Source organism: Centrocercus urophasianus, unplaced genomic scaffold (assembly GCF_019232065.1).
Source record: "Centrocercus urophasianus isolate 14NV4802_14NV808 unplaced genomic scaffold, USGS_Curo_1.0 seq_11, whole genome shotgun sequence".
NCBI lineage: Eukaryota > Metazoa > Chordata > Aves > Galliformes > Phasianidae > Centrocercus > Centrocercus urophasianus.
This window is the reverse complement of record NW_024884253.1, coordinates 88,335,805-88,357,635: the sequence shown is the minus strand read 5'-3', so window position 1 is coordinate 88,357,635 and position 21,831 is coordinate 88,335,805. Positions and strand designations below refer to the sequence as shown.

The window sequence follows — 21,831 nt, the reverse complement described above, 5'->3', positions numbered from 1 at the left end:
AGGATGCTGTCTGTCTGTAGCCCATGGGGCACCACGCAAAGCAGATTTCCACATGCAGCCCATGGAGGACAGGACAAAGCAAGATGTCAATATGATCTGAATGAAGTCAGAGCATGTGGAGAAGAGCACTTCCAGAAACAGGCTGTCTGGTGGGAAATTTTGGCCAGTGTGGGTAACACACTGAAGTAATTTGTCCTTTTAAGACTACACTCCAAGGAAAAGACCAGTGATGGTGCAGTTCTTGAATTGAAGACCAGGGGAAGACCATACTGGCACAGCTCCAGAAGGACTGCATCCCATGACAGGGACCTCACCCTGCAGCAGATGAAGAGAGTAGAGGAAGGAGTGACAAAGAGAAACCATTATGGACCAGGAGCTGAGTCTGGGAAGAAAGTGAGTGGGAGAAAGGTGGTTTCCATTTGTTTTTATTTCTCACTATTCTACTTTATTATTAACTGGCAACAAATTATTCTTTAACAAATAGAATCTGTTTTGTCTCTGATTTGTTGAGCAACCTCCACGTTCTTATCTCAAGGTTTTTGGGTGGTTTGTTTTTCCCCCAGTATTTTCCTCCCCCTGTTCTGCTGTGGAAGGAGAATAAGAGTGGCCTTGTGGGAATCCAGCAACCAGAGTTAACAGAAAAAGTAAGATTTTTGAACAAACTTGTGTTACATTACAGGACTCATTCATATTTTTTGTGAGGAAAATCATCCTGAGCTACTCCAAGGGTTTCTTAAGATTCCCACATCTGGCAAAATTACTCTTCCCACAGACTATCAAAATATATTCACCAAGATACACTAAAAAGTGCAGTGAAACATATGCTGGGAAAGTGTGAACAGATTCACTCTCAGCAAAATATACACTATTACATTCTAACTGCTTGAGAAATAACCTCACATTACTTACCATCTTCATGCTTTAGAACTACTAAGGATTTTCCCTGGCATGAAAAGATTAAAAGAGACTTCCTAGAGTGTTGTAGGAAAATGACCTTCCACGGTAATTGCTACTTCATTTTGTTTTGTAATGTTATTCACTACTTTGACTTGATAAAATCCATTCATTATTTTTACACTTTTCTATGTGGCACTTACTTCTGAATCTAAATACTAAAATATGCTAATGAACATAACAGAAAAAATATTTCTATACTTTTATGTCCATATTAAATATTTACGATAACCTATAGAATTCAATTGTCACTTCATTCTTGAAGTGCTTCTTTTCTTTAAAGGTCTTTGTGAAAAATCAAAGACTTGGAATCCAAAAGAAGTCACAGTCATGCTTCCCCGAGGCCTCTGACACAGTCCCCCAGAATGCCCTTCTCTCCAAACTGGAAAGGTGCAGATCTGATGGGTGGATCATTCAATGGGCAGTGAGCTGGCTACCAGATCATACTCCCAGTGGTGGTCAATGGCTCAGTGTCCAGATCAGTGACAAGTAGTGTGCCCTGGAACGCACTGGGATCAACGCTCTTTAATAACCAAAAATCTACATGGTATGGCCAACACACCTGAGCAATGGGCTGTCATTCAGAGATACTTAGGCTTAAGCACTGGCCCAGGTGAATCTCACGAGGTTCAGCAAATCCAAGTGCAGGTCTTGCACATGGGGTCCTGGCAACTCGCGCTACCAACAGAAGGTGGGGAACATAAGGATTGAGCACAGCCCTGCTGTGAAGAATTCGGGGATACTGGTGGATGGGAAGCTTGACACGAGTCAGTCTTACGATCTCACAGTCCAGAAAGCCAACCATATCCTGGACTGCATCAAAAGAAGTGCACCTAGCAAGTCAAGGGAGCTGATCCTTATTCTGCACTGGTGAGACCCTATCTAGAGTACTGTGTCCAGAATCACCTCCCTCAACCTGCTGCTCACAATTCTCTTCATGCAACCCAGGATATGACTGGCCTTCTGGGCTGCAAGCACACATTGTTCACTCATGTTGAATCTTTTATCAACCAACATCATTTCCTCAGGGCTGCTCCCAAGCCATTTTACACCCAACCTGTATCTATGCTTGGGACTGCCCCAACCCAGGTGTGGGACACCGCACTTGACCTTGTTGGACTCCATTAAGTCAGCATGAGCTCATCTCTCAAGCCTGTCCAGGTCCATCTGGATAGCATCCCTTCCCTCTAGCTTGTCAGCTGCACTGCTCAGCTTGGTGCTGTCTGCAAACTTGCTGAGGGTGCACTCAATCCCACTTGTCCATGTCACCTACAAGGATGCTACATAATACCAGTCCCAACACCAATCCCTGAGGAACACCACTGGTTTCCACTTGGACACTGAGCTACTGACTGCAACTCTGAATGTGACTATCCAAGTGAGTGGTCCATCCATCACATCCATTTTTCTCCAATGTGTCTTCAGTATAGAAGAGACACAGATCTACTGGAAAAGGTCCAGAGGAAGGTCACAGAAGTGATCCAAGGGATGGAATACCTTTCCTATGAGGATAGGCTGAGAGAACTGGGCCTGTTCAAGCTGAAGAAGACAGAGCTCCTGTAAGACCTGACAGTGGCCTTTCAGTATCTAAAGGGGAGTCACAACAAAGAAGGGAACAGATTCTTCCCTGCCAACGGAGATATTTAGTGTCAGGCTGGACCAGACTATGAGCAACCCAGTCTAGACGTAGATACCCTTATTCATCACAAGGCACTTGGACTAGAAGGCCTTCAAAGGTCTAACTCAAATAATTCTATAATTTCACCAGCCTATTCCACTGTATAGGGTTGAGACAACAAGTGCAGAACTGACATCTCACTGAATGCCATAGAACTGGATGCAGCACACCAATACAGACCCCTCCATAGAGCATTTTTACCCTTAAGCAGATAATACTCTGACCTAACTTAGTGCCATCTGCAAACCTATTGAGGGTGCACTTGAGCCCCACCACCAGCCTCACTGATATTAAACAGTATCAGTCCCAGTACTGAGCCCTGGGGAACATCACTGACTGTGACCAGACGTAAGTCGTAACTCTGACTTCTCCTTTTACTAATTTCTAGAAAGAAAACTTCAGATACTAAAGCTTTCTGTTCCTATTACGTGCTCATGTAATCTCAAATTATATGCAAAAACTGAAAGCAATACTTGATACATAAGCAGACTTTCAATGCAACAACCTTTTCTTAAACACAAATGCATGGGAAGATTCAAAGTCTCAAAATTTTGATTAGATTCATTTCTTAGTAACTGATTCCACACTTCATAGAGCTGAGTTTTCATTATCAATTTCAGGGAACTGCAGTTTGAAGTTACAGTGCTAACTAGTAACGTGCTTCAAAAATATATTGAATATATGCATACACATTTCATTTATAAGTAGCAAAAGATTTATAGTACTTCTTAATCTAACAGTTTCAATTTTGAGTGAATCACACATTTTAGTTCTGTATCAGTTTCATTTTGAATAGTACAGTTTGAATCTATTAGATATTTCTCTGAGCTGAAAATAAATGTTTGAGAAAAACAGATTAAATATTTCAAGGATTTGTACAAGTGGTTTTGCTAACCTCGTACTGTCAGCTTGCTATATAACTGTGAGTTCATTTCCTTGTCTCTCTTGTAACGTCGATACTCATCAACAGCTTCCCGTGCCACTGTGACCGTCAAAACAAATCCCTGTTAGAGATATAAAGATACAACTCAGAATTAACAAAGGTCTAGAACAGAACCACAAGCAGGAGTACTACTCTAATCAAGAAAGTAAAAACTCTAAGTTCATGTTATTTACCAATGTCACAAATATTGACAAAGAAAAAGGCTTTTTTTTTTTCTCTGAAAAATTAGATATCTAAATATTTCTGCTGAATTTTTCACAGGATAGTGCCACTGCAGCTCCTAGAAATACAGAGTTCTACATGCAGTAAATACAAGACCGCACTGGGATAAACATGTAGGAGTTTCTTCTCTCCCTCCCTTTTCTGTTTCTTCTCAGACACAGTTTCTTGAACTCCAGTACTTAGTCTTTCTCCGTGAGTGAAAGAGGTGTATCATTTTCCAACAGTAAAGGGATCTTACTCTCAATACTCATTACTCTCATACAAGTAAGATCACTAAAAGAGGTTTAGATATTCACAAATCCTCCAACAGATAAGTCAAGCCTTTAGACTACTTATGTAGCTTAAGAAATCCACCAATACTCCCCTTCTTTACAGGAAGCTTTAAACCATCAGACTACTTGCAGCTTGCCAGTCTTCCCCCTACCCTCTCAGTATCAAGACGTAGAGATTTCCTAAAACAATCTTGATTACAATTTTTCCTTGCAATAGCAAGGCTGTTTCCCCATTCCAGCCCAACATTCCAAGGCCCAATCTGCTGCAAGCTTGAATTACACACTTCTTGTTTGTTCGTGTTTGCACTAGCCGCACTAATCAAATTATAACTAGGTGGAAGAAACCACCTCCGTAGAACATATTCCTACTCGCACCCAGGGCACAGCCAAATCTCCTAGGCATGCTAATATTATTGAAACCCAATTTCCAGATCTCAATTTAGCTCTTTAAGCAGAAAGTTCAGACAGTCTTGCCTCAGAATTCCATTTTCAACCTTGGAAAATATGAAGTACAAAACTGGTCAACTACCCTCTGAATGGTCGGCGGTGCGATAGGACTGACACGCCGCTCTACTTGTGAAAGCGTTCTCTGTCTGTGTTCAATTTCCTCACACACTTGAATGACAAAGCAAAGGAAAACTAAGTTATTGCTACTCTCCTGATTATTGAGCTTTTCTCAGCAATTTCTACCAAAAAGAAGTACTACTAGCACAAGCTGTGATCATGTTGCTTGATGGGAAAACTGGAAATGATATTCAAAATATCCTTTAATAAGACCTATCAGTCTATACAGAACTGACCATTTATGTTATTAACAGATGACCTGCATTACGAAGTTTGGGGGAACTGCTTACTCTTTGACAGAGATGAGATGTCATACCAAGTGATCTTTTTATTTTTTTATTTTCCTTACCATCCCACTAACAGATCTCTGCTTAGCATTTCACAATGAAGAGATCAACTTCCAGACAAGGTTAACTTCTCTCTTGTCTTACTGGGTCAGCAAGAAAGACCTTCGTAAATACTCCCTTACAACCTCCTACTGTTGAACAACAGTCTTCCTGTCTTTGAATCGTTGGGTTTTTTTTGTTGCAGCAAAAGTTGTCTTGGAGATTCTTCACACCTCTGTGTCCAGACAACCTCTCCTTGATCAGTACTTAAATGGACACACGTTGCAACAATTTAAACAATGAAATCAATCCAGAATATTTACTACATTGACTTGTTAAGAATGACCTTTACTCAAGCAGTCAGAATGTCATTGTTCTCCAATACCTCTGAGAAGCAGCACCATAAAAAACTACTTTTTAAAATGAATTTGGAAAACAAAGAATTTATTTTTCCTCATTTGTTTTTAAAAGGGGGGGGGAGGGTGTCTTGGGAAAATGAATAAGAATTAATGGTCCTGATACAAATAAAATGAGAACTACAAATCGCAATAATATAGCTGGCAGACCACTAAAAGGGTCTCTCTAAACCTCAAGATAACCAAGTCAGAGGCAACCAACTTGAAGTTTCCCAAGAAAATACTACAGAGGGCTCAATAATAGAAAGACATATTGAAAAGAAACCAGTGCAACTGGAAGTGCAATCGATCAGGAAAAGCATGTTTAATGAGTAACTTATTTCCAAGACACCTTTTCCTTCTGCTTTGTCCACAGCTTAAAAAATAAAAAATCTTCATCAATTTTTATGAAAAAAATGTCATGACCAAAGTAGACGGAAAGCAAAAAATGTATGCTTTCAATTCTGCTTTAGCCATAAGAAAAGTCAACACAAAAAAGAACTGGACCTTCCAAATGAGGTTCTCTATTAGCTAAAGTTCTGAGGTTTGTTGTTCTGAGATTTGTTTTCTTTGTTTTTTTCTAATCTCTCAGGTCACCAACTGCTAGAAAGAAGCACTACACATTCAGACTGGTCACTTAACAAAAAGCATTATCAAACAACTCCACCTGCAGAACCCACTGCAGTATGACTTACGCATTTTCTTTGTTTCATATTTATTCAGTGAAGCTTATCTGATGCAAATTTATGAGATTTTTTGATACATTAGCTTTTCACTTGAAGTTTAAAATGTAGTTAATAGCATTTTTCTGTTTACCAGAGGAGCCCAGTATGTATACAGGTAGCCTATTTTCAGTGCTGGTACAAACTGTGAGCAGGACACGACGAGAAAATAGAGATTCAGGAAAAACTTGAACTGTTCATACAAAACCTAAAATGGAAAAAAGAACATAAAACAGATAAATACCATGATTTTTATATGCACATAAATATTACGTGTAGTATAAAGAAAATCACCTGATCATGACAGTAGATATTGCCATACAAACATAGCACTGTAATAGTGTATATAGTATTTAGGATATTATATATTGTACATATAATACTATCATTTTATTATTAGGTAGCTATTTTTGTTGAGAAAATTTCTTTTTATCTCAACGACTTTTCAATCCGACAAAGCAATTTCCTGGATTTTTTATACTTTGAAAACTGAACTATGTGAGCTTACAGATCTTTAAAAACATTTAACATCTGTCAAGATCACAGTGCAAAAAATTTACTATGGAATTTAAAATAAATTTGCAATAATTCACATCCACTACGTCTGTGACAACAAGCAAGATAAATTTCTGAATTTTTCCCCCCTACAGTGGCAGTACAAAAGCAGACTCCACATGCTTCATTAGCAGGTGAGGATAACATGGTATCTCTGGCAGAATAACCAGAAGAGGCTACTGGACTGGAAATGCTACTGTAAAATTGAGACTGCACCACCTGAAACGGCAAGTAATCAACTGCTTCAAAGTTAAAGCATTCAAAACAGTTCAAATGCCACATTTGAAGAGCGTGCAACGCAATGACCTCTGTATGAAAATCAAAGTTGCTTCACAGATACATATTGCTTTCATCATCAGTATTATCAGTTAATTATGTAAAAAACTAAGCCCTACGTGAAATAAATGCCCAAGAGAGTTAATTTTAAGGTGCCTATCCATCAAGCACAAAGTACCAGCACTTAACAGTCAGCATCTTGCAAGACCAATACATTGCTACTGTTCTGTTAAAAGACTACCTAAGCAACCTCAAACCAGAAGAGGAGATTTCAAGATTGGAAGTGATAAATACATAAAGCCAAAAAGTCAAATTTGAATTTGTAAGGAACATTGGAGCATCCTTCCAAAATGAAACTAACTCAGCATGAACTTCTACCTCATGACAGTAGTGATACAGCTCATCATTTCTTGCCTTATTTTTTTTCTTGCTGTTTACAAAGACTTGATCTATTTGGTCAAAGCAGAAGTCCACAGAATACTCTGGGAGCTTTGGGCCTCCAAGCACATCCGTCCTACAGATTGGGTTGAGATCTGCAGGCATAGGTTGAACAGCACTTTCCTACAAACTCTTTGAATATAGTAGATCATTGACAGCTTCTTCAGTACAAACTTAAACACTTCAGTCTCGTTAAGGAAACTCGAAGTCTCCAGTTACATAAAACCAATAATAAAAAAATAGATTACTGCTTTGAAGTTCATGAGAGGAATGATAAACTGTGGACCACTTCAGGCATTATAAGAATTTATACAGAATTCCTGAACAGGTGTCAAGACTAAGATGAAATTGTAAACAAACAGCACATACTAATAGAAGCAGGCTGTTTTGGTTTTGTTTCTTTTTTTGTTTGTTTGTTTGTTTTTTTTCTTTTAATAAATACAAGGAAATTAGACCTAAATTTGAAAACATTGTAACTCTTTCACCCAGTAATATCCTGTTAATCTGAAGTTACCTTAAGCCTGTACGCTGATATAAAAATCACTGAAAACTAGCTGTTGTCAGTTGCAGTGTTAAAAAACACACTTCTAAGCAGAAGACAGATTTCACATGACGAAGACTTCAACTAGGGTAACTCATTCAGGCCAACATTCAGCTACATCTATGGATTTGGAACCAATACAACTGTGCTGTCCACAAATTACTTGCAGTGGAACAGAACAAAAACAGCTACAGCGTACCTCCAATCAATGAAGACTGTTGATTTATGCCCAGAATTAAAATTCAAAAGCCTTTTATTTTCACCTCGTGTTGAACTTCATACTTAGGATTCCACTTTGTTACTACTGAATTTCAAATAATATTAAATATATGTGATTTTGTCTACACAGCTAAATCAAGATTATCCAAAGAGGTGAAAAACAAATCCCTCTCAACAGAGAATTGCAAGAAATGGCTGATCCTTACAGGAAACATGAATCTAGTTTAGGATTTGTAATATGCACTGAAGACTTCTAGTCACGATAATCAATGGCTTATTATATGCTTAATGAATTTTGTGACCTTTAGGAAAGCATATGCACCTCAACCAATTTCTCTGAATTTAATAATTTAAACTTGAGAAGAAAACATTTACTTGGTTCGATAGAGATGAGAATATTTGATCTGCCTACGGTAAGCGGCATTTTATTTATTTGGCAGGAGATCAGTCTTAATTACAAAGCCATTTGTCTCTTTTTTAATAAAGAAATGCATTAGAAAGCATCTGCCAGTCACCAAAGGAACAGAATCAATACTCATACATCTGCATGATCACGGAAATAAAAAATTTAAGACAAAGAATGTTTGTAAAAAATGGATGTACTCTACAATTGAATGCAACAGGTCACAGAATGCTTGGAAAGCACCAGTAAAATATGGAATGTTGCCACATGTTTTTAGGTTTTATGTGCTTCAACAGTTTTCTTCCCTAATGCTGTATTTCATTAAAGTAACTAATTTTTTGAGAGTGTGAACAAATGTTTCACCTTCATGTAAGCAACTAACTTGTGTAAGTAAGCAACTTACACACTGGAAACAAACAAAAAAGAAGCCAACTATAGCACTGTATAGCTTCTTCCAAAAAAGAAGGCAAAAAGCAACAAATCCACATTCACTCCATGACAGAAGAACTGTCTGAAGGATTACGATCAAAGCCAAGACTTCATTATTCTTAAGATATAAGAACTGCAATCAATAAGATTGTATTAATCAATTAGATTAATCAATTAATCAATTAATCGATAAGAACTACAACTCTGAAAAGTACTGGTCTACTAACCAAGGCTTGCTTATTTTCATATCAATAAATTTTTTCTGATGAGATGTTCTATAGTTCAGAGTGCATCATTTATTATGCATTCAAAGGCAGTGAGTACAGTAAAGTACTTGTATGAGCACACTGATGTTCAACTGGTTGCATCTCTAGTTCGTGCTCTCTGGTATTTTCAGATCGTTCAGGAGTGATTCTGTTTCTAGAAGGGGATTCTAAATTTCTAATTATTTACAGAAAAGTGCATGGAAATGCATCTCAAAGCAGTAATGCTTCACTGAATTCTAACCACTCAAATCATGCAAATATTTCTCATGTAAATATGCCTTTGAAAATACAACACTTAAGAAAATGTAGCCTAGCTTTCACTCACAGCTGTGCCTAAAGACATCAAGATAAATGTCGAAAAAGTGAAGAATCTGGGCATACAAAATTATCTTTTTGCAGAACAGACAAAAATACTACAGAACATACAGTCAGCCCAGTATCAGAAAACCAGCACCTTACCCCAGGTATAAAGGTAAAGATGTTGTATTTTTGATTCTTAATGGCATTTTTAGGGTATTTCTCTTCACACTTTTCAGGGCACCCAAGCCACACCGTGCGAGCCTTCAGCTCTTTCTTTCTTCGGCAGATGTTTATGAGCCAATCAGAACAACTGAAAAGAAAAACAATTTTTGATTTTAAAACTATAAATTAGATGTACGTGATCTTTGTTTTCCAAACATGGAATCCTAAAGACAAATACATAAGAAAAACAGGGGTTTTTTTCCCCCCCTCCATATCTACATTGACAAGCAAGATGTTTATTTCTAATATTTATTTACACTGAACTCTTTATGCTGACACAAACAAATACACTGTTTTTAATCTGTGCATCTGTACATATATACACACATTTTAAATGAATATATATCTAAAACATGAAACACGTATGTGATTATAAAGTATAAAATAAATATTACAGCAACCATGTGGAAGGTGTCCCTACAGGGAAGAGGAAAGACAAAGGACATTAGATATCCTTTACAGTCCCTTCCAACTCAAATCATTCTATGATTCAAAAAAAATATGGATAAATAAGAAATATATTTTAATATAGATATAAAAAACATTTTCACATTCTTTACAGGAAAGTCCAGTAAGATTTTGTCAAGTTAAACACACCTCACCCTAACAAAAACTGAAAAAATTGCTTTCTATGTCCATGAAAAAAATAATGATAGGCTTCAACTGTGGCAAATAAATCAATGTTGGGAGGAAGCAGAGGCAGAGGACAGACAGAGGAGGAGTCCTCCTAATGGCTAGGGCGGAACGAAATGCTGAAGGAAGCTGGAATTGCTACTACTGAAGCTGTCAGACTGTGCTGGAGCAGAAATCTATGGCTGGTGCAATTTATACTGTGCAGGCAAGGAATTAACTGGATGGCCACTAAGATCCCTTCTTAAACTTCTTCCACAACATCAGTGACATGGAATGCACAAATAAGCACTGAAGAAAGACTGATTACATCACTACACTACTAGTGATACCACATCCTACATAAAATGCCATCTGTATTATCACAGGTCTATTTACTAAGCAATTTTGCCAAAGAACAAATGCAATTCAAAGTTCCACAATTTTCTTATAGAAAACCAGACTAGGCCAAAGTGAAATCATTCAAAGCAGCTATGTTTTGGAAAAGCCACCACACAGTACTCACAAGGTGATATTTGAGAACTTCAGCTCTGAATGCTGGATTCCTAGCATTTCCTTCTTAAAGCTTTCACTACGGGAGGGACACCAATTTGATTTGATTCTGTGCATTTCAGCTTTGTTACAATATACACCCATTCTGAATTTTTTCCCATCGATTTTAAATAGTGACAGTTACTCTTCTTTGAAAACTTTAACAGCATTAGTTGAACATTCCAGATGCGGTCATGCTTTTTAATAGCATTCAAAAAACCAAAGCTACCTTGATTATGACAAAAGTCTTCCCACTAACATGAGCAGCATTGCCTTCCACACATCACAGTTCCACAGACAGCTTAATGGCTGTGAACCCATCCTGCTAAAATGGCTAGTACCACCTTCCTTCAGTAATAAAGTTGTGCATTCCTGCCTCTTACCCTGAGCAGACACAAGTCTTTATACGACTGCGTGGGTAAATTCAGACCAAACTGATCCACTTGTAAACTCATAGGGAACAGAAAGAGGATCTGTTTTGAGACAGATTCATCCCTCATTAGAACTGTGAACATAGTTGCAAGGACTCAGGCTGCATCCACACTTGTAGCATAAAGTGAAACAACCAAAAGACAGAACATCTCAGATCTAAACTTGGTAAAACTGCTCTGCTATTAAAGCTTTATACTCATTAGTTTTCAGGGCAGGGGATGGAGAGGACAATACAAACACAAAGTTTATCATTCAACTGTACAGCTGATACACACTTGCAGCAAAAGATGATTTTCTCAGAGAAAGCAAACAAAAGCATGATACCCGTCTGCCTGCCTACAAGCCTCAAGACAAATCTACTGACAGCTTTTGAAATCTTGTATTTTTTAAATCAGCCTTTGGATCTGAACTGTAAAAAGCCCAAACATTTCATTAAATGTAATGCCTTTTGTAGAATTTCCACATTAGGCAGCAGATGCCAAAAAGTACAGACAAAAGGATGAGAAACAACTGTGACACCTTTCAAAGAAAGGCCTGGCACAAAGCTAACAACGTCAAAATCCACACGCAAGAAAATCTTGGATGAAACTGACTCATGCCCAGATCAATACTGTAATGGTTCAGATGAGTTTTACTAACTTAAGAGCCAAAATCATCTGGTATTTCTAATTTACAGTCTCATCCGTAATCATTGCTACATCACAGGGAGACGAAAGGGGGATGTTGGCCTCAAATCCAAACCGATTTACATTAATCCAAATATTAAGGAACAATGAAGTCTAATTGGTATTTTTGAAACCCAAATTATCTAACAAAACCCAGCACACACTTAATCTGTTCTCTAATATTCTAGAATATGGAAACGATTCTTGTGCAAGAAAATTGACCCTTTAGTGGGATTTTTTGTTCCACCTTCTGTGAAAGAAACATCAGGAGACGAATTGGAGTAACATTCTCTGAACTTCAAAAACCATAAAATCAATGCAAGGTAGAGCACGATCAAGATGCTTCAGATTTCCTGACATCTTCAATGAAAACACCTTACACCATGGACTCAGTGATTATAACAAAAGAGTAACACGTCTTTATTGATTTCAACATTTATTTCAAACACATTTGTCTAGGAAATTCAAAAAATGCATTGAAGGCTTTTTCTTTAAAAAACAGTAGCTATAAGATGTGATGTCCCCATCATTATAATGTTGTATGTATGAACAGGCATACTAATAAATAAAAACTTTGAAGTGCTATATGGCTTTTTTTTTTTTATTTGAAGGAATTACCACAGCTGTCTCATACATTACTGATGCTATCCTCAAAAACATGCAGTAATTGTTAAATAAGAACCCTTAACTTGTTGTAAATACAGAGCATCCCACCAAGTCAAAAGCTAAAGCGAGTCTCAACTGACTCTGTAGTTCCAATAATAAGGACTTCTTTTTCCCCTTTTTAATTACTTTTATCCTACAAGCTTAACTGCCAGCATCTTTCACAAAACAGCATTTTCATCATAATGGAAAGATAATATAAAAGCTCTACATTGTCTGCAAGGGTCAGCTTTTCCTTATTAGGTTTTAAGTAGCAGAAACTAGTTCTGCAAAGAAAACATACTGTAATTATTGTACTCAACAGGTAGCTTCAGTAATCGGGCCAAAAGCAACACAGTGGTCATGTCACTCTTTAAAGATCAGCATTTTCCCATGCTTCTGCATAACAAATGCGTCGCAGATTAATTGAAAGTGTACAGGCCATCTTAGAGCCCAAATTAATCCGAGCATTTGATATCCCCTTCACTTCATATGGAAATGCCATTCAATGGCACCATTTTCATAGGGACAAAGTGTTTTTTGATAACAAGTGGAATGTAAATCTCATGAGAAAGAAATCAATCCAGCCCAAAGAACTCCAGAGTATTGATCTACGTGCATTATAATTTCACATGCTTGAAGAGAATTCGTAAGTTAAAGGGGAAATGATTACAGCCACAAAACCACTGCTATATATCACAAAGTTTTCTTTTACCTATGCTATGAAAGCAAGAAATACACAGTTTCTGAATTTATATCGGTTGTCTTCAATTTGCTCAAAATCAGTGGCAACATTTGATGTACTTATATTTGGTGAGGTGTTGTGATTGCTGATTTTTTTCCTCCTTCTCAATTGTAAAAAGTTAGAAAGACACAGATTTGCAAATACAATCCACAGTATTCAGTTCTGGCCAACAATAGCCTATTGTCTGCACGGAAGTTAGAAGCTGAATAAAGGATTTTTACAAACTCAATTTCAATGAACACTCAACTTCGACAAACCTGCCATATTTGCTCCTGCCAAGAAGGTGAAACTTTTTCAATTAAGCAATAACCATCAGATGATTTTTTAATAAGTAAATCTACGGAATATAAAATTATTAAGCTGAAAAATTAAGAGTTTCCACTCCTAAAAAATGAACAGCATCCCAATAATGCAAGACAAAAAAATAAAAAAATAAAAAAAATCAGTGGGTTTGTTTGCCAAGCTCCAGACAAATGCGTACTATTTGGTCTCCATCTTTCTAACATAGCTTTGAAAAATTTACAATATAATTTAAGGTACAAAACAAAGTTCTGAATGTGGAAACTGAAATTCAAACTTCACCTGGTCTCAGGTATGAGATTAATTTCCACAGATACAGGGGTTAAGTTTTAAATTCTGTTGAACTGAGCAAGTTTCAAACAGCTGTGCTGAATCAATCTGGTATTTCATCAGATATTACACTTAGAATGCAGCTCGCCTTATGCAAGCAAGCACGTTTCAGTGCTTTGCAGAAGACATATCACAATCCTCTCAGTTCTAACTGTATGGACACCCAATTCTCTACCAAACTGATAGCTTACACGCCACTCTTACACAGTATAATGACTACATACACAGCAATACAGTCAGTAGTTTCCATGTTTTCTATACAGTCCTTTCAGTAATCCTAGGAAATTTAAAGGACAGGCAAGTCAAAATTCTAGTATTCAGTGGGTCCCAATAAATATGCATAAAGTCTAATATGAGTAATGTTGACACTGAATGCACCAATGACCAACCCCTAAGGCGCTTTCAGCCCAGAAGAAATCTCCTCAAGACCACAAAGGATATTCACACATCCAGAAGTGCTCACCTAAGATGAGGTTTTTATATAGTTTGATTGGACCAGTAGATAAGATTTCACTAAGATATCATGGGAACCTCCTCCCGGCAAATGTTCTCAACTAAACAGATCTCTGCATCTATCTTGTGGGAGTATCCTCTGCCTGCTAAATTTCCTACTGAAATTCTAGGCTACCATACAGTTATTATTCAATAGTATTTATTTTTAATGAAAAATAAATGCAGCTCCCATCACATTCGGTTACAGAAAATTCCAATGTGATTTAAATGTCTCTGTGTACAATTCAAGACTAAATGGACTCCATCATCTGCATCATCTATCAAAATTCAGTTGAGTTAATCAGTAAGGCAAAAGACAAACTCCTTCAGGGCCTCTTGCTTAGGAGAGAATTTTCTTACAACTACCTCATCAAAACAATATGGATACAGTGTAGAATCATAACATCATTAATGTTGGAAAAGACCTCTGAGATGTCCAACCACCAACCCAAATCAGCATCCACAAAACTATGTTACTAAGTACTACATCTGCACGTTTCTGGAACGCCTCTAGGGACAGTGACTCTAACTACTTCTCTGGGCAACCCATTCCAATGCCCACTCTTTCAGAGAAGAAGACTTTCCAACCCAGACTTCCCACAGTGCAACTCTTGCCCGTTGCACTGAGCCACAGGGGAGAGAACAGCAGAACACACACACAGCAGTGATATTCCTTCTGTGAATGCTGGGGGGAAAGAAGATGAAACGTTCTTCCACTCACCAAAAGGGACAGGCCTCACTTTGGGCCTCACAGCCAACACCGAGTTCCACACCGACAGACCCACACCACAGCCACCATGCTCTGAGACCCCAGCAGGTGAAGCTCCACAGGCATCCCAGCTCCTAACCCAGGTATTCAATGTCTAATGAAAGAGCACCTCTGGTCCAACAGCAGACAAGCTGAAGGAAGTTTGTAAGACAGAAGGCTACACGGAACACCCCGAGTAGAGGCAAGCAAGTTGAAACCCAGATCCATTTCATGTGAGAAGTTCATTTTTCTACAAAACACAGAAATTTTCAGTATTCTGAACTGACATGCACACATACCTCATCCACAACCCACTGACAGCACAGAGAAGTGATAGAGTGTAGCAAAACAATTTATCCACAACACCTTTTCCCTGCTTTTTTCCTTCTCAAAAATTCAAACGTCTTTTTTGATCTCTGCTTAAAGCTGAGATGTAACTATGAAGTTCTAAAATAAAACTGAGATTTTTACAATTCTCTTCATCAGTGAGTCTTCATGAAATTTCACTGATTTTTATGAGTTCCAACAAATCCATCCTGCAGTTAACAGCCTTTCTTCACACACAGCGGATGCTCCAGTACCTCTGCCAGGGCAGCTCCAAGGTGCTCTCTTTACAGTTATACCTATTTTCATGAAACTTACAGGGGCACAACTGAAACTTCCTCCATCCTTCAGTCCGGTTATCCTCACATCATCAGAAAATTCAATAGATGTATGAAGACTGTGAATGAGAAGCACAGTATGCCTCATTTCTGTAGAAAAACAAAGGCTAAAATGCATGGCAATTACAACTGGAATAACAACACTCAGAACAGTTAATTTGAAGTCAGACTGAAGTCCTGTAAAACATAGGACGCACAAGGACTGCTCATTCCAGAAATGAGAGCTACACAAACTGTCCATCACAGTAACTAATACCCAAAGATCTCAACTTCTTTCTGAAATGTACTTCCATTTTTAGATATGTCCCCAAGAAATTAAAGTCTCTCAAAGTGCTTTCAAACACTAAAAAACACCACTTCCAAAAATAAATAAACAACATATATTAACTCTCATTCTGCTATCTCTGCTTCCATAATTCCTTCCTGCTACTTTCTAACACTTGATCCCTGTAACAAATACTTTTTTTTTTTCTGTTAAGACATTACAGAAAGCATAAATAAAACCATCGGCTTTTTCTATAAACAAAGCAGAATAAAAAAGTTACTTCATAACTAAAGGTGCACAAAAACAGCTCTCATTCGGTTGGGTAGAACAACATTGTAAGGTCTCTTGCAATTTATTAAGTGCCAAGAAAACTACGTATGAAGATGCCTGTCTAAATAAATCCTAAAATCACCTGCTAACAGAAAATTTCATCACTTAGCTGAAAATACATCACTCGTTCCAATGTTTTTTACATAATATTCAGATTTCATCATTAAAGATGAAAAGGTTATTTTTAACCACTCTGCAGTAATTGGAAACTTTCTAGCAATTCAATTAGGAAGTTGCTGTGCCAATGTAACTACGTACACTGGACTTCAGCACAAAGTTTATAAATAAGCAAACCACAAGAGCTAACTCCAGCTGCAATTCACTCTAAGGCCAACTGCTACACGCCTTCCTTAACTGTTAAAGCCGAAATTTTAACTAATCATTAGTTGATGACCTTTCTCTTTTCAGCAATATAATAAAATCTACATTTTTTTTCTACCTTAAGAAATAAATGCCCTAAAAAAAAAAAAAAAATTAAAAAAAAAAAATCGAGGAAAGCTTTAACATCTTTTACTCTGTGTGGTTTTGAGTACAACTGACAGCCATGCTTGCATGTTACGGACCTGGACTATTACAATTTCAGTATCTGATCTCTTAAAAATCCTCTTTTCAGCTCATTTCAGTTGAAAGTCAGCAAAGCACACAGGAGAAATAAACAGCAGCAGTCGCACAGAACTTTTATTAACTGTTAATAAATATCCTAGTAGAGAAAACACAGGCAAAATAGTTAACAGGTGCACAACAAGCAAATTACAATGTTTTCTGCGATACGTGTAGAGTACAGGGATGCAATCAGCACTTCCTTAAATCATTGAATAGTTAAATAAAAACTTCTAGTACGAAACAAACCTAGTGCAAAGGAACTTCCAGCCACCACAGATAAACCATTCCAAGCCTCTCTTTCTCTGAGAGATTCTGGCTCTTGGGAGGGTGTGGTAATCGCTCTCATCGTTTTCAAAGCCTTCTTCTGACATCATTAGTGGCATTTCATCCAAATGAGAGGACTCATCTTCTACTTGATATCTGTAAACATGAAATAAAAACACTAAATAAATAATCACACATTTTTTATTACCAGGAATCTCAAAGTACTAAAAGGTAATTGTTGCTATATGGAATTACATTAGAGAGAGATTTTCAACTTAAACATCGAATGCATTTGCCCTGACATCAGCATTTGCATTACATAGAGTAACACAGCAAGGATGTCTGCAATCATCCAAGCACTTTGATATAAATTCTTGTTGGCTATTGAATTTGTAAATATAGAACTGCAGCTTCTTACTTTTCAAAGGATTATTTGCAAGATTTTGTTAAAACAAATAATAATTTAGTGAGCTTTCACAGAAGCACAAACTTAGCATTTCCACTGAGCTTTTTCCAACTTGCTGTCCTGATATACCTATGACTATTTCTGCCAAGGCAGACCTCCAAGCCTGAATCTGTATCAGATCTGTACCACTCATCAGTCTACCAGCCTTAGTTAATAAAACATTAGTCACTTTTGTAATTCTTGACAGGAATATTCAGCAAATCAAAACTGATTTGACTGCGGACCTATGAAAACAACACTAGGCTAGTAATGGTCCTTTCCTCTTCAGAAACTCTTCTCCCTGTTTTGCACTTGTGGAATGCCTTATTAAGCCAAGATAAAACACCTGAATGTTTGATAAGGAAATTCTCCAACGTGCATGTAAATTGAGTCAGTTCTTCAATTTCTGTTGACTCAGTGGTATAAAAATATGAAAGAACAGCACTACTACTCAGGTTCCCTGTTACAGGCCATTCGAAGGACTACTAGGATACTAGATGGAAGAAAATCTAGATAATCTACTTGCATGCAGTAACAAAATAGCTGATAGATGTAAATAAAATCATACAGAGATCAACCCCTACCAACAAAGTGGTCAGAAAGGCTGACTACAAGAATGCTTAAAGAACAAAAGTACCAAATCCAACCAACATGCAAAAAATTACATACATAAAAATATTAATACTACTGAGAATGGTAGTTAAGCACCCATTAAATACAAACAGGTGATGAAAACATATTTGACTAGAATAAAAGGGTATTGTGCAATGTATGTGCAATGCACATACATTTTATTTTTTCAATTCTCAAACTGACACGTCTTTATTCTTCATGTAATCTGCAATTTCTCTCTTGGATTTATTCTTGCATTGGGAGCAGTAAAGCATAATTCCTAGAGCTCAGAAAGTTAAAAAATAAAATAAAATAAGGGCCGAGTCAGAAAAAAGCATTTGACAGATGCAAAGCTTAAAAATTATTGGATTGTTTTTGATGAAAGCTGTACTGTGTCTCTTACAATATGCATCCTAGGACCATTCGTTTTCCCCTCAACAACCTAAAAAACTATTTATTTTTTTTTTTAACAGAAGCAGTGATTAAAAAAAATCCAGTTGTTGGTACATTTGTACATATAAAAAGCATTGTGTAAGCTCTAATCTGAGTGCACATGAAGGCAATATCCACATCCACAAACTGAAGGGAAGCTCCCAAGCATTTGACCTCTAAAAAAGCAGAAACCTGCCTGCAAGCTGTCTGGCATGAACCAAACCCAACTTCTAAGCTCTGCCTGGGGACGGCCCAGGAAGAGCAAGGGCTGGAACAGCTCAAGTTCACACCAGGACATACGTCAACAGTATGCAAGTACTGAATCCCAGTGCTTGGGAATGTCTGTAGTGTACATGAATTTATATGGCTATGGAGAATATTAAAAATAAAAAGCTCTCTCAGTGTAGAAATTCACTCCATCTTCTCATCTGGTGGGTGAGCTGGTACATTCAGTACACAGCTTTGACTGAGCAAGAACTTTGTTTCAAACTGAAGTAAAATTTTCAACATGGGCAGAGCAAATCCACGCTGAGCAATAGTAAACTAATCTGATAGGAAAGAAAGAAGGAAGGCGGTGTAAGGGCACAAAGGTATTACTGAGCATCTAAAGGAGGGCTACAAAGATGGGGAAGGGTTTGTCTGGAGGAAAGCTGTGCGCGGAGCAACTGAGGTGTCCGGGGGTGCTCAGCGCTGACGGGAGCCTTGATGGCGGCTGCGGCTCCTCACAGCGAGCGGAGGGGCAGCGCTGAGCTCTGCTCTGTGCCACAGCGCCAGGGCCCGAGGGAACGGTGCGGAGCTGCGCCAGGGGACGGCAGCCCACAGGGAAAGGGTCTGCAGCACAGGGCGGGGGGCACGGAACGGGATGCACAGAACGCTCCCAAAGGGTTTGAATTTAGGGTGGCCCTGTGTGGAGCCTGCAGTTGGACCCGATGGTCCTTGTAGGTCCCTACAAACTCAGCATATTCTGCAGTTCTGTAGCACAGTATGCTAAGCAGCATTCAAGTTACACCTGTCAAAACCTTGAACAAACCCAAGATTTTATACAAACACCAGGCATGAGAAAGCACCATCACTAGGTCTGTTTTTCCTCTATCTACTGTATATTTAATACACAAAATCTGAAAGCATTACTTGTCCTCTAGTTTTCCAGCAATGCACATATGCATAGTCTGTATTAAAACCACTATTCCATTATAAATCTTTTTGGAAGGCATAAAATGGGGGGAAGGGGGGGAGGAAGGGTGAGTTGTAGTACACAGTTTCTATTGAAAAGACATCATCTACTATCTACAAACAGGCTTTGTAGCTCTTTCTTCTTCCAAAAAAATAAAAAATAATAATAAAAAAAAAATCATCGTTTTCAGAGAGCAACAACACAGCAGAAAAAAACGAAAGTAGTTCTGGGAAACCAAAAGCCACAGACAATACTTTCAGAACTATTACTAGCAGTAACCCCTTCAAAAATAGGCAAGTGGAGGTTAAAGCACGGCCGAAGCCTCACAAGTGTACTTTGCAAACAATGTCGTTTGCAAAAGGATGCATCTGGTATTTTTCTTAATATGGCCATCTGGCAACACTTTTTCCATTCTTGCTATTCTAAACAGTGATTAAGAAAAAAGGAACCTAATACAAAAGGCAGTTATTTACAGGTCACAAAGCATATTACACAAGATTGTACGGATTACTTTTGCACTAAACTGATTTTAAATACTCAAATTTACACACTTGACAATAAAAGTTACTGCTTAAAACACTTTATTACTTTATGCTGAATTCCAGTAAGTAAAGCCTGCGTTTAAACAGGTTCACATTCAATGCTTTTATATTCTCCCCTGGTTAGGTTTGCTAATTACATTATCGCAGTTACTCCCAATACAAAGCCTTGCACTGCATTGTATCTTGCTCTTAGACCTCATAGCAATTAATGGTGTGCCACCACCCAGTGAAACCACAACTTGCCAGCCACACCGGAGCACGCAGCAACAGACCCCTCTGACTCACATAACTTGAACAGTGTCTGATTCAAAAGATCATTTGCTTTATATGCAGAGGTAACAAGGCAAACATGGCTGAAGCCTCTCCTGATGGAGCACATTAATGCAAGGCAATTAAGAGAAACAGATTCAAAGATCTGCTACATATTTAATGCTACTCTTGCAGAAGTGGTGATATTTGTAGAACGCACCAATGTTCTAACTGTAATCGCTCACGTGTTTGGTGGGTTTTGGTTTTTTTTGCCATTATAAACAATTATTTTTTCACAATTAGTATCTACTAATTTGCACTTTTAAATATGGAGTTTCACCAAGCAGTGAAGATAATGAGCATAAGCATCTGACTTCAAAATATAGCCTTTGAACTGACAAGCAATTTATTCTGTTTCAAAAGTAATTTTGGTATTGTGCTAGAAAATTGTGCTTCAGTATTTAAAAACAATAGGACAATGAATAATGCATTGTTCCTAACTAGGAAGAGGACAAAAATCTTTTTGTCTTTGTTACCTAGTATTTTTCCATTTAATTGCTGGAAGTGTGGATTTGCCTTGAATGACAAATCAACTAAGTGCAATCCTAGAAACTTTTATTAAGATAAGAAAACACTGGAAGCAACGTGAATAAAGAAGCCAGAGCAAAGACATCAAAACTCTCAGCATGGCTGCTACGAATCACATATGAAAAGAACTGTCTGATAAAAATATGGCTTCCTATGCAAAAAGGAATGCTAACACTGAACAACTTTCAACAAAATCCAGCTATTTTTAGGAATGAGATTTAACAGACTTAAGTGAAAGGGAATCATGCACACAATAAGCGCTTTTAAACAGACTTTGATATCAATATCTGCTAGGAAAACAACATCCCAAGTCATCATTTCGCTTTGCTTCTCCTCATGGCCAGTAAAAAGATAGGAGAAAGAAGCATCACCTGACCTGTCCCAGCTCTATCCTGCTCTATCCTTATTCATTCCTCCACAGTCTA

The 21,831-nt window shown here is 37.7% G+C and overlaps 1 protein-coding gene across 3 annotated transcripts in view; it reads right to left on the bottom strand.

The window, feature by feature from the left end:
• ATP9B (ATPase phospholipid transporting 9B (putative)) overlaps positions 1–21,831 on the bottom strand; it is a 156,580-nt gene that overhangs the window by 127,380 nt on the left and 7,369 nt on the right. For all 3 annotated transcript variants that reach the window (XM_042837054.1, XM_042837062.1, XM_042837070.1), the window contains exons 2-5: positions 17,347–17,520; positions 9,663–9,813; positions 6,171–6,284; positions 3,528–3,636 (exon numbers count right to left, since the gene is read on the bottom strand). In XM_042837054.1, the coding sequence (XP_042692988.1) occupies positions 3,528–3,636; positions 6,171–6,284; positions 9,663–9,813; positions 17,347–17,520 (548 nt within the window). The remainder of the gene's footprint in view (positions 1–3,527; positions 3,637–6,170; positions 6,285–9,662; positions 9,814–17,346; positions 17,521–21,831) is intronic.